This window comes from Primulina eburnea, chromosome 7 (assembly GCF_022965805.1).
Source record: "Primulina eburnea isolate SZY01 chromosome 7, ASM2296580v1, whole genome shotgun sequence".
Classification (NCBI taxonomy): Eukaryota; Viridiplantae; Streptophyta; class Magnoliopsida; order Lamiales; family Gesneriaceae; genus Primulina; species Primulina eburnea.
This window is the reverse complement of record NC_133107.1, coordinates 22,455,221-22,468,033: the sequence shown is the minus strand read 5'-3', so window position 1 is coordinate 22,468,033 and position 12,813 is coordinate 22,455,221. Positions and strand designations below refer to the sequence as shown.

The following is a 12,813-nucleotide window of genomic DNA, read 5'->3' as shown; positions in this document are numbered from 1 at the left end:
GTTAAAAGAGTAACTCTCTTGTGCGACGATCTCACGAATATTTATCTGTGAGATGGGTCAATCCTACCGATATTCACAATAAAAAGTAATACTATTAGCATAAAAAGTAATATTTTTCATGGATGACCCAAATAAGACATCCGTCTCACAAAATACGACCCGTGAGACCATCTCACACAAGTTTTTGCCTAGTTTAAAAATATTTATTCAAATTAAATCATTATTGATTTTTATTCGAGGTTCGATTTAAATATGGTAATAATAATAGCATGTTAATAATGGTTTTCCATGTGAACTTTAAAACATAACTTTTTATTTTTTAATTCAATATTACTCCAACATAATTTAATAAGTTGATCAAGTTAAATTTAAAATTTTCCAAATACAGATATTCACAAAAGATAAATATAATATATAAAATTTTTGAAGATGTAAACATAATGATGACATCAAAACTTGGTTTCATGATATGTAGATGTATATTTTTAGTCGAAAGTATGATTCATATCGATGTATCGTCTTGATTATAATCAACACAATTATGTTACCATTATAACCAATTTAAGAATCATTTATATTTGATGGGGTATTTGACATTTCATGTTGAAACTCGATAAGTATAAGCATTTGACTGTTACGATAACTTTAAAATCGATATCATGATAAATTAGGTTTATGGTACATTGGGTCTCAATTCAATAAATGTATGTATATACTGTAAAGTGTCATAAAACCACTATGATTTAATGTATATCGACAGATTAAAAGTATCTTCTCATATATGAGACATAGATAAAAGTCATGCAAGACACATAAAATTGTATTTCACTTCAATTCATCGCACATCGATTTGCATGGAGCCGAATGTCATAATTTAGGTTCTAAATCATACATAAATTTTCATGTTTGTTGGTCTCAATTTTTTTTTTTACTTGTCAATTAAATTTTGATATTGATTTTTGTAAATCCCCTTGATAATATCTCAGACTTGGGGATGATTGTCAAATGTGAGGGTTCCTTTTGCTATATTTTCTTGTTGTTGAGTGAGTGCGGCTTCACGTTTATGAGAATTTGGAAAATGTGGGTTGATTGACTCTAACGTGCGCCAGGGCACTCCTCTCCTTTGCCGGCCAGCTGCAGCAACTTTGTCGTCGTCGGCTGCTCTCGTAATTTGTTAAATTTTTATTTTTTGGAAAGGCATTTGGGCCATGATATTGTTTAAAAATAAGTTGGTGTTATATTACGTGGCCTAAAATAAAGAGGCCCAGTGTTCATTACAGAGAACATAAAACCGAGCAAAGCCCAATACGAGGACCAGCCCAAATCATGATTGGATACAAGTCTGGCTTATCTTGGTTGATGAAATATCCAAACTTAAGGTTTCGGATCTGGGATGAAGTCCCTTTCAGATGTTAGAAACCCAGAGAAGTTTTTTTTTTTATATATTATATCATGAGCTGGATGTGAGAACGTGTGAGTTGCTTGCTTATTCAATTATTTGACCGGAGTCCCACTCTCCAAACTTTGTATTTTAAGTATATATTAATGTTTTCTTGGCCTCGTATCAGGCTATCAGCCGCTTTATATGCATATTTTTGAGTTATTGTGTCATTTTGGTTCATTGTGATCTTCTGGAATTAAGTTGTTCATGTTTGGTTACAAAGGCTGGGCTTGCACTTGCAAAAAGAAAAATATGAACGAGACATCCGTGTGTTTGAAACATCACCAGCTTCTGCAACCCCTCCAACATTGGGAAAGCCCATGCCCATCAACATTTTCATATTCACATTCACATTCTCATAATTTTGAGTTCCATGGCTAATTGATGGTTTTTTATTTCTTTCAGAAGGGGCAGATGACTTTTATGAGTTTACACCAGAGGACTACTACCTGATTTTGGCAACAAAGAAAGAAGGTAATATGCAAGATAACCATCTATTACCTGGATGATTAACCCTTAAATTATCAGATACTCTGAATAATGTGTTCAATATTCTAATTATTTTTGTTATAGAAACTGGAATCTGGTGCAGATAAATATTTGAAGACAAAAAAATTACGCGATGCTGAAGAGGCTGCTCGTTGGTCAAGGACGACAAAGGTGTGGAGTAGTTTCTTTTATGGAAATGCTAATCTTTCCGATTTAAGATTATCTGTATTTTAGTTTTATCTTTTTGATACATAAGTTATTATCCTCCGTCCAACTATTTGTTTATTTTCTGCAGACACTAATAAGAATACGATTTCCTGATAAACATATGTTAGAGGCCACATTTCATCCATCTGAGATAATTCAAAGCTTAATTAATCTTCTTAGAAAAGTCCTTGTGGATCCCGAATTGCCATTTCATCTATGTATGAATAAATTACTCCATAACTTATATCTGTTTGGTTTATCTCCTCATTTTTTGAAGAAGCATACACACCTGGTTATCTGAAGAGCCCACTCTTAAGATGTGGTTTAATCTACAGATACTACACCTCCGAAATAGCGAATAACGGACATGTCTCAAGATTTTTATTCTGCTGGTTTTGTACCTGGTGCAATTGTGTATTTTGATTGTTGATGCATCACAAGGTGAGTATGGTTTCTGTTAGTGTGCTTTTTTTTTTTTGTGAAAAAATGACATACATAATTATGTTCCTCTTGAGCTCTATGTTTGAGCTAATATTTACAAGCAGCATCTTCCTTTATGCATCATTCAATCACGCACAGAACTTTATTTTCCTTTTTATATTCTCTCAGGTGACGATGGTATTTCAGCCTCCGGACCCTTCCTTCAAGAGGACGTCATGTCCTTGCTAGGTTTAGAATCGATCTCAGAGCAAGAAGAATCTACCCAGCCTACACCCGATGTGGTTGTCTCCGCGGGCCTATCAGTTTATATGGAACAAAAACTGGTTGACAAAAAGAAGATCAAGCCAAAGTGGTTGAAAATGTGAAAAATGTTATTTCTTGTTTTACATGGACGATCAGTACAGACATGATTGATAATTTACTATGTTATGTGATGTTCTTGGTTAAATATATTGTTTCATGCATCGTGATATCCTAGCTACTGCCAATTTTGGCCTTTATACCGAAAAGTAGAAGAAGAACAAGAATGATGATATTTCCAACAAATCTTATATATAATCGCTAAATCAATTCATAAAGCCATGTATACAATCCTAAGGCGTGAGAGAAAACCAAATGATGCGTGTTACTCTTATTAATCATTAATTTCACTATGTTTAAAGTACAATAAATGATAATTGTAATTAGTTATTTTACTGACATTTCGAAGGTGCGTAGAGAGCTCATCAGATCTTCCAAAGCCATGTGAGATGTGTCCTTAGCCTCCTCGATTGCACAGATTTTTATGTTGAATCTTTCAGAAAAAGATTGGAGAACCTTGATAACTAATCATTCATTGGAGATGGGGTCTCCAAGACTGAACGCCTCATTAGGAATTTCCTGTAGGCGACGATCATAATCCTGTATGTTCTCAGATTCTTCCATTATCATCATCTCGAATTTGGAAGTAAGCATCCTTAGTCTAGTTCGTCGCACACTCTCAGAACCTTCACAATTTCGTTGGAGAGTATCCCATGCATTCTTAGCCGAAGTACAGTTTGTGATCAAACTGAACATGTTCATGTTGACCGAAGTAAATATTGCATTTAAGGCCTTTGAGTTGTAATTCGAATTTTGTACTTCATCGACAGTCCAATCAGTTTTCGATTTTAGCAAGCTGTCATCATCTTGATCTAACATCATCGGTGAAGTCCACCCATTGATAACGCGATGTCATGCCCGTTCATCTATGGATTTTATATAGTATTTTATTTTGACTTTCCATAGGTTGTAGTTGGTTCCATCTAGGACTGGTGGTCGAAGTGATGTGTTTGCAAGTGATGTATCCATTTAGATATTTCTGTCAAACAAAACAAAAACAAGAATCATCACTTAGTTTATCAATAGTAGGCTCTGATACCACTTGTAAGGAATATTGCTTGACAGATGTGAGTAAATATATCAACAGCAGTGTAAGATTGTAAATTTGTGTTTTATCATAAATAAGTGTTGTGTCAAATGTTACAACATTTAAGACAACATGCACCGGAATATTAAAGTTTGTAACACAAAATGAATTTAAATAAATACGATGGACAAGATTAAATTTGCCTCAGGGCAAACACTAGAAAACCAAAACGTTTACAAAAAACAATGATTAGTGATTATGACTAAAATCAAATTTCTCAATACGTTAAATGCTTTCTAAAAACAAATAACCAGAATAAAACTTATTCAAGTAAGCGACAAAAACGTGATGCCAAAAGTTTGGAGCAACGAAACACTTTTCAGCCAACACTTGCACGTGTGTTGTCTGAAATGTCTCCAACAATCACGACAGCACATGCACTGCTACTCTTCAACACAGCAGCGTCCTTGTCCAAGATATCTGAAGCTCCAAACTGACAACCCTCAGGCACATATGTCAGCACATGCACTACTAATATTGACGCAAAACTTGGAATCAAATAGTATGAAGCAACCCTCATTTCCTTGTCCAAGATATCTGAAGCTCCAACCTGACAACCTCAGGCACATATGTCATCTATCATCTTTCTCCATCATCAATCCAACCAACAGCCTGTTAGTCCAAACCTTTAATATCTCCATTGGCAACGGATTCAAAATAGCGTCTGACTATATCAACCACTCTGCTATTCTTTCTTCGTAAGATGTATGAATTCGCCAAATACTGAGCAAGAATAAGTTAATTAGCACAAGATAGTACAACTTCGAAAAAAAAAAAAAAAACTTTCAAGGGAAAGCATTACTACAGCCGAAGATATGTCCATCAACAAATGATAAATGGCAAAGTTTCAGATTCAAATAAAACATTGATATTGAGCATTCCCGTCCAAGAAAAGGGGGCGAGGGCAGTTAAATTCGATTAGTGTGATCAGTGATCATGTATAACATTATGGAAAATGTAACAAATAGTTTTTGTAAAACTTAGAAAGGATGTAAAACCTACATAACCAGGTGTGGGATTAGGTATATCAGCATGGCATATCCAATTAGAAAGCGCTTGACAATTGATTGTTGTAGAATTTACAAAAGCAAGAATGCATGAATTAAAATTGACACTAGTGTTGTCAATATGTGGATTAGTCACAGAACAAATTGACCGGCATAAATAGGATCCGTGAGGATTTCTTGATACCTGCAATGTTTGAAAAATTTATACATCGGCAAAAATATACAATGAATAATAACTGTTAATCTGTTCAAAGAAAATCTCACATCAGTTCTAAAAATCGAAAAAAGGGAGAGAAGAGGGCCAGAACTGACAGATTCCACATAGCACAAATAATTAGACCTAGAAACAGTAGGGAATAACAACTCTCCAAGCCACGCCGGTTAAATCAACTTTACAAGATAATGGGCAATGAATAAGAGAATTGCATAACTGAAATTGTTAGAGTAGGTGCCCGGCAAGCCAACTTGTGGCTCGGGCTTTATTGGCTCTAATGTAAAAAAAAATTATTTTAATAATATTTTATGATTTTATTCGATTATGACATTATACTTTATCTGTGTACCCATGCAAGCTACATAGATAAAGTACTTGAATATAAAATAGGTACCATGAGGTCTGCGTCACAACATAAGATAATGAAATTCATTAGGAAGTTTTCCGTATATTCTAAACAAGTTCCTAGTCGAATCAGCCGCTTAAAACTAAGATAAAGGTAGCTCGAGCTTGAGACTAGCATCGGTGGTGTAAACGACATGTTTCATTTGCAAGGAGATGGAGATGCCCATTCACATGGATGGGTGATCATATGATGATGCACTGAACAACCCTCCCTCGGACTGTCCAAGTGGTTCTCACTTATCGAGTGGAATAGTCCGCAATTATAGTTGTACACCATTAGTCCTTTGACCCGAGACAATGTAGGGGCTATACGTACTAGCATGCATTTTGATCCGTTTACCGACTCCAGGGTCATCAGGTGGTGAGGTTGGGTGTAGTTTCAAAATACGTAGAAGCAAATGCATTGTAGTCGAGGATTCACCGTTTGCCTACGGGTGAAGATATCCTATGTTATCTGATGAGTTAATAGTGCAAGGAGTTTCTGGTCACAGAAAGAAGTGTGCTTTAGGGAAATGTGTTTTCCTAGTTGCGAATGGCATGCCACTATTAATACTCATAGATAAATCGCATCATCATCGAATTAATATGCAACTCTTAATATACCAATAGTTGCATATTCGATCAGGATATATGTGTTGAAGGGAGCGTACTGTACGCTAACCATGAATAAAGGTTCTTGCATGCACCATCAGTGATACCTAGGGGATCATGGGGCGATGCTACTAGACGCTCTTACCATGATCCGATTGGTGTAATCAGAAATGAGTTCTGAAATTCTTGATAAATGTGTTGATGAAAAGAATGTGGCTAACTAGGGTAAGCACGAATAAGAATAAATGTTATTCTGAATTTATGGATATGTGAACCCACGGCTAGCTGTATCTCTGAACCATTGAGGGTCATACAAGTGTCAGATTTTGTGTTCTTGTTGAGATATTCAAGTTTAAAGGAGTTGGAATTTGGCGACTATGGTTTGATGGAGATCAAACATGAAACTTATAAAGGAGATTTTTTTTACTGATTCAATAGGATGGAAGAATTGGAAGTTAGCATGATTGCTAAATAAGGAAGGAGAGTAGAACTGCATATTTTGTAAAGGAGTTAACTAAAACTGGCATATGTCCAATATGGTAAGTGAAAATTTTATCGTCGAAATTTTCGAATTTATAACATGAACAAGACTTGTATCCTTGATACATCGGCGCTCTCGGATCGTCGATCGATGTTATAATGAGTTTGGAATAATTTATTTAGTGAATTGAGAATTTACTAGTTAAATGATTGTGCTATTAGTGATGACTACTAACATTCACAAATTCCCATAAATATGTTCTAGAGGAGTCTAGAATTTAATTAACATATGAGTTAATTATATAAATTAAATCATGGTTATTTAATTTAATTAGTATACATATATATTTTATATGGTGATATAAAATATGTGTATATATGGTATTAATATATCATGTATTATCAAATATTGATAAATATATTATATACTAATAGTATGGGAATTTAAAATATAATGAAATATCCTTCTTAATTTTAATATCAACTCTCGGCCCACAAAAAGGGAATTGGAAGAAAATTTGGCAAAGAGGAGCAAATTAGATTTTCTTAATTATGAGGCAAAAACTTGTGTGAGACGGCCTAACGGGCCATATATGTGAGACAGATCTCTTATTTCGGTTATCAATGTAAAATTATTATTTTTTATGCTAAGAGTATTACTTTTTATTGTGAATATGGGTAGGGTTGATCAGTCTCACAGATTAGGATCCGTGAGACGGTCTCACATGAGACCCACTCTAATTATGGATTGAGAATCCATAATATTGATTGAGAATCAATATTCACAAAATTGATATCAACTCTCGGCCCACAAAAAGGGAATTGGAAGAAAATTTGGCAAAGAGGAGCAAATTAGATTTTCTTAATTATGAGGCAAAAACTTGTGTGAGACGGCCTAACGGGCCATATATGTGAGACGGATCTCTTATTTCGGTTATCAATGTAAAAGTATTATTTTTTATGCTAAGAGTATTACTTTTTATTGTAAATATGGGTAGGGTTGACCCGTCTTACAGATTAGGATCCATGAGACGGTCTCACATGAGACCCACTCTAATTATGGATTGAGAATCCATAATATTGATTGAGAATCAATATTCACAAAATTCCTTCCCTTTCCTTAAAGCAAACCCACGGCCATGTTGAGTTAAAGCAAATCAAAATCATGCAATTAATTTTGGTTAATGATTTGATTAGACTAAATAATAATTGATTGAGAATCAATTAAGATTGAAAAAAATAAAAACATTCTTTCCAATTCTCCAATAAAAACTCTCGGCCAACACAAGGTTTATAAGAAAAACATTCGGACATTTTGCAAAGGTCGTGAAGAAAAATTTGGTTGCGCTACACCGTCTCTGGATTTTGGAAATTTGGAGGCTACAGTCTCAACGCAAAATTGCTTGTGATTTCTAGTGCAATCCACACGAGGAACATAGCTTTTGAAGGGAAATAATATTGTCGAGTTTGAATTATAGAATTAAATTATTTTCCCAACTATATCCTTCCGAATCGATTTAAATTAAGTGTGATGATATCATATGATTTTTCCTTTCTTAAGATTATGAAATAATTGTGCAAATATATTGATGACTATTGAGATATTATATTTATGATTTGATAAGATATTATATCAATGTTTAAATAGAGTTTATTTCTAATTAAACTCTTACTTTCTTTGCTTAATAGGTTTCCTTATGAGATAAGACTCTCATCTATAAAAAGAAAAACCTAAGACTTTGATGGCGGCCGTTTTCTACTCGAAGTAATACGCACACTTTGCACGTTCTGAATCTTAGAGTAAATTGCTGTTAATGTTGCTGCTTTGAAGACTGCCGATAACAAGTGTTGCCTTGAATGTTGGGAACATCTGAAGACAACATCTGTGCAGAAGTTGGCTGAAGACTGTTTTTTTGGATTCCCTTTTGGCATCACTTTTTAGCTTTCTTGATTAAGTTTTTATTCTGGTTATTTGTTTTCTCAACTTGTTGAGGAAATTGATTTTAGTTTTGATCACTAGTGATAGGTTTTTGTGTAAACGGTTACGTTTTCTATTGATTAATTTTTGCCATAAGACACCGCACAAGTATTTATACTTGTGCATATTTAATCTTGTCCATTTATTTATGTCAAGTCAATTTGTGTTATAAATGTTAATTTTCCACTGCATTAAGATGTTGTCCGAGATGTTTTAACATCTGGCACAATATCTAATTCTGATAAAACACGAATTTACTATTTTACATCATATTCTGATTTTTTTTATTTTCGATATATGTCGGACAAAATAATCCTTACAAGTGGTATCAGAGCCAACTCTTGATATACTAAGTGCTGATTCTGGTTTTTGTTTTGTTTGACATAAAAATAACTACAATGCATCTCTAAGCGATGAGGAATCAGATCTTGAGGAGAAGTCCACTGATGAAGACAATCAAACCTCCCTGACTGCACTACTGACAGAAACCCGCTGGTTACAAGTGAATCCTTTAGGTGTTGCCCTAGGTGTTGCTACACCTGGCCGCAACATTTGTGAAAAATCAGTCTGCTTCAACTCTACAGTTTCTGGAAACTTGAGTGAAGAAGATCTGGAGGTTGATGGTGAAGAACTTACTCTTGAAAGTGTCCAGGAGCTTTATGAAGAACTGTTTGAAGATTGGACCAAAAGAAACAAGCTTAATGCAAATCTCATGAAAGAAAATGCTGAACAGAAATCGATGATGAAAGAAAATGCTGATCTAAAAGCAGTGTTGCTAAACTCGAGGTAATTTTGATCAAAAAGGATTTAGAACTTGGTCATATCAAAGAAGAACTTCAAAAGGCAACTGAAACCTTGTCCAAGTTTAATTCGAGCACATCAAAGCTTGAAACCATTCTTTCAATGGGAAGAGATGACAAGAAGGGTCTGGGATTCAAAGGCAGTGTGTTTGAAATAGGTGAATCTTCCAAGTCTACTGTTTTTGTGAAAGAAAAAGCTTATACATCTCCATCTCCACAACCACAAATCAACTCTCCAAGCAAAAGATCTTCACCAAGAAGACAACCTGCTGCTCCAATTGCTAAGAAACGAAAACGCAGGTATGTGTGTCACTTCTGCTTTAAGCCTGGTCATATCAAGCCCTAATGTTTTAAACTCAAGGATGATCGCGTGAATCAAAAATCAAGTCGGATGTTGCCCAGAATGTTGTCGAACACTTTCCGCAAAACCTCCTACCATAGACCTACAGTAAGACAAATTTGGGTCCCAAAGGTAAAAACTCACTGTAAAGTTGTATATACTTCGTTGAAAACTAATACTGCAGGTCATTGGTACTTTGATAGTGGAAGCTCACGCCACATGACGGGTTCTAAAGAACATCTAATCGAATATGTTGAACAAAAGTGTGTTAGAGTGACCTATGGAGGGGGAGCAAAAGGAAGATTTGTAGGAAAGGGTACACTGAATGTTGAAGGACTGCCAAGGCTTCACAATGTGTTTTATGTTGAAGGATTGAATTCAAATTTGATAAGCATAAGCCAATTATGTGATGATAATCTGTTCGTTAAATTTGATAAACATAACTGTGAAGTTTTTGATGAATCGAATGTGTGTATTATGACAAGTACAAGGTCCTCAGACAATTGCTACCAAATAGGAGAAGACCTTTCATGCAAACATGTGCAAATCACCGAACTTGACCTTTGGCATCAAAAACTCGGACATGCAAATTTCAAAACCCTGAGAAACTTGAGTAAGTACGATGCAGTAAGAGGTATGCCTAATCTCTCTTCTGGTGTACCATATGTGTGCGGTGACTGTCAAAAGGGTAAACAGACTCACGTGTCGCATCCAGTGTTGCCAACACCTGGGACAACACGGTGTCTGGAATTACTACACATGGATCTTATGGGTCCTATGGAAGTTTAAAGCCTCGGAGGTAAGAAATACTCCTTCGTGTGTGTTGATGACTTCTCCCGTTTTTCATGGGTTAATTTTATTAAAGAGAAGTCAGATACGTTCGATGTATTCAAAAATTTGATCACAATAATCACTAACCTCCACAGTCTGAAGATGAGAAGGATTAGAACTGATCACGGTAAAGAATTTGAAAATCGCTCATTCTCATCCTTTTGTGACAGGAAAGGTATTTCTCATGAATTTTCAGCAAAAAAAACACCACAACAAAATGGCATTGCCGAACGTAAGAATAGGACTTTGCAAGAAATGACAAGAGTAATGCTAACTTCAAAGAACCTTGCAAAGCGTTTTTGGGCAGAAGCCCTTAACACAGCATGTCATATTTCAAATAGGGTGTATCTAAGGAGTAGATCAACCATGACCTCTTATGAAATAATTATGGGAAAGAAGCCTAACCTTAGATATTTTCATGTTTTTGGCTGTGTATGTTACACTTTGAATGACATGGATCAACTGGCTAAGTTTGATTCCAAGAGTGATAAGTGTTTGTTTCTCGGTTATGCCACTAATAGTCGTGCTTATCGTATGTTTAATCTTAGAACAAGAACTATTATGGAATCAATTAATGTTGTTTTTGATGACTGTGCAGATCTTAAGAAGAAAACTGCAGAAGATGATGTTGAAGAACTTTTGGAGACTCAAATACCGCTGGAAAAGACAGATGTTGCTCCAGACGTTGCAACATCCGGCACAACATGTGACATTGATGTCAACGGATCACAGGAAAATGCTCACAACGATAATGAGGTAGTCGATGATGGACCGTGTATTCCAAGCAAAATCCAAAAGAACCACCCGTCATCTCAAATCATCGGAGGAATGAGTGAAGATTTCCAGACCAGGAAAAAGGATAAAATTGACTACAAAAAAATAGTCGGACTTGTGTGCATGAGTACCATGTACTCGTAGGTTAGATTCTCATGCTTTGTGTCTCAAATTGAGCCTAAAAATGTTATGGAAGCATTAAAAGATGAATTTTGGACTAATGCTATGCATGATGAGCTTGAAGAGTTTGTTCGAAATGATGTGTGGACTCTAGTTCCACCCCCTGACCATGGCAATGTTATTGGATCAAGATGGGTTTTTAAAAATAAAACTGATGAGTCAGGAAACATCATTCGAAATAAAGCACGGCTGGTTGCTCAGGGGTACACACAGGTTGAAGGGGTTGATTTCGATGAGACCTTTGCTCCTGTTGCCCGCATTGAGTCAATTCGGCTCTTGCTTGCCATTGCATGCTACATGAAAATAAAACTGTTTCAAATGGACGTCAAAAGTGCCTTCTTGAACGGGTTCTTGAGGGAAGAAGTACATGTGAGACAGCCTAAAGGATTCGAGTATCCACATAATCCAAATCATGTGTACAAACTGAAAAAGGCTCTCTATGGCTTGAAGCAAGCACCCTGTGCATGGTATGGGAGGTTGACTGACTATCTTCTTGACATTGGATTTACACGAGGTGAGGTAGATAAAACGCTTTTCATTCAAACGACCCATGGTGAGATTCTTATCTGTCAGATCTATGTCGATGATATGATATTTGGTTCTTCATCACAAAATCATGCCAATGACTTTGTTGAGTGCATGTCATCTACGTTTGAAATGAGCATGGTTGGTGAGCTAAATTTCTTTCTGGGTTTGCAAATAAAACAAATTCATGACGGCATCTTTTTATGCCAAAGCAAGTACGCTAAAAATTTGATTAAGAAATTTGCAAATGAAAACACTAAGCACATGAAAACTCCTATGGGATCAAATGAGAAATTATCCAAAGATGTTGCGGGCAACGATGTTGACAACACCCTTTACCGTAGTATCATAGGAAGCCTCCTATACTTGACGGCTAGCCGCCCTGACATCATGTTTAGTGTGTGCTTATGTGCTAGGTATCAATCCAATCCTAAAACTTCTCATTTGAAAGCTGTTAAACGTATTTTACGTTACATAGCAGCAACAATTGAATTAGGATTATGGTATTCACACGAAACCAACTCAAACCTGGTAGGATTTTCCGATGCTGATTGGGCTGGGGATCTAGATGATAGAAAAAGTACTTCTGGGGGGTGTTTCTATCTTGGCGATAACTTGATTTCCTGGCATAGTCGAAAACAGAATTGTGTATCTTTATCCACT

At 35.6% G+C, this 12,813-nt stretch overlaps 1 protein-coding gene and 1 long non-coding RNA gene across 2 annotated transcripts; one reads left to right on the top strand and one right to left on the bottom strand.

Moving 5' to 3' along the window:
* The first annotated feature begins 1,355 nt into the window (after positions 1 to 1,355).
* On the top strand, positions 1,356 to 3,050 carry LOC140836187 (uncharacterized). Its single transcript, XR_012119013.1, has 5 exons — positions 1,356 to 1,915; positions 2,034 to 2,101; positions 2,226 to 2,355; positions 2,473 to 2,578; positions 2,747 to 3,050. It is a non-coding gene; the product is annotated as an uncharacterized lncRNA (long non-coding RNA).
* A 356-nt stretch (positions 3,051 to 3,406) lies between these two features.
* LOC140835789 (uncharacterized) lies at positions 3,407 to 3,757 on the bottom strand. The gene has a single exon (XM_073201196.1). It carries the CDS (start codon positions 3,755 to 3,757, stop codon positions 3,407 to 3,409), a length of 351 nt encoding a protein of 116 aa, XP_073057297.1.
* Between the last annotated feature and the right edge of the window lie 9,056 nt (positions 3,758 to 12,813).

What these genes read in the sequence shown, in the direction of transcription:
- LOC140835789 (XM_073201196.1), bottom strand. Translation starts at nt 3,757, where the DNA reads ATGTTAGATCAAGATGATGACAGCTTGCTAAAATCGAAAACTGATTGG.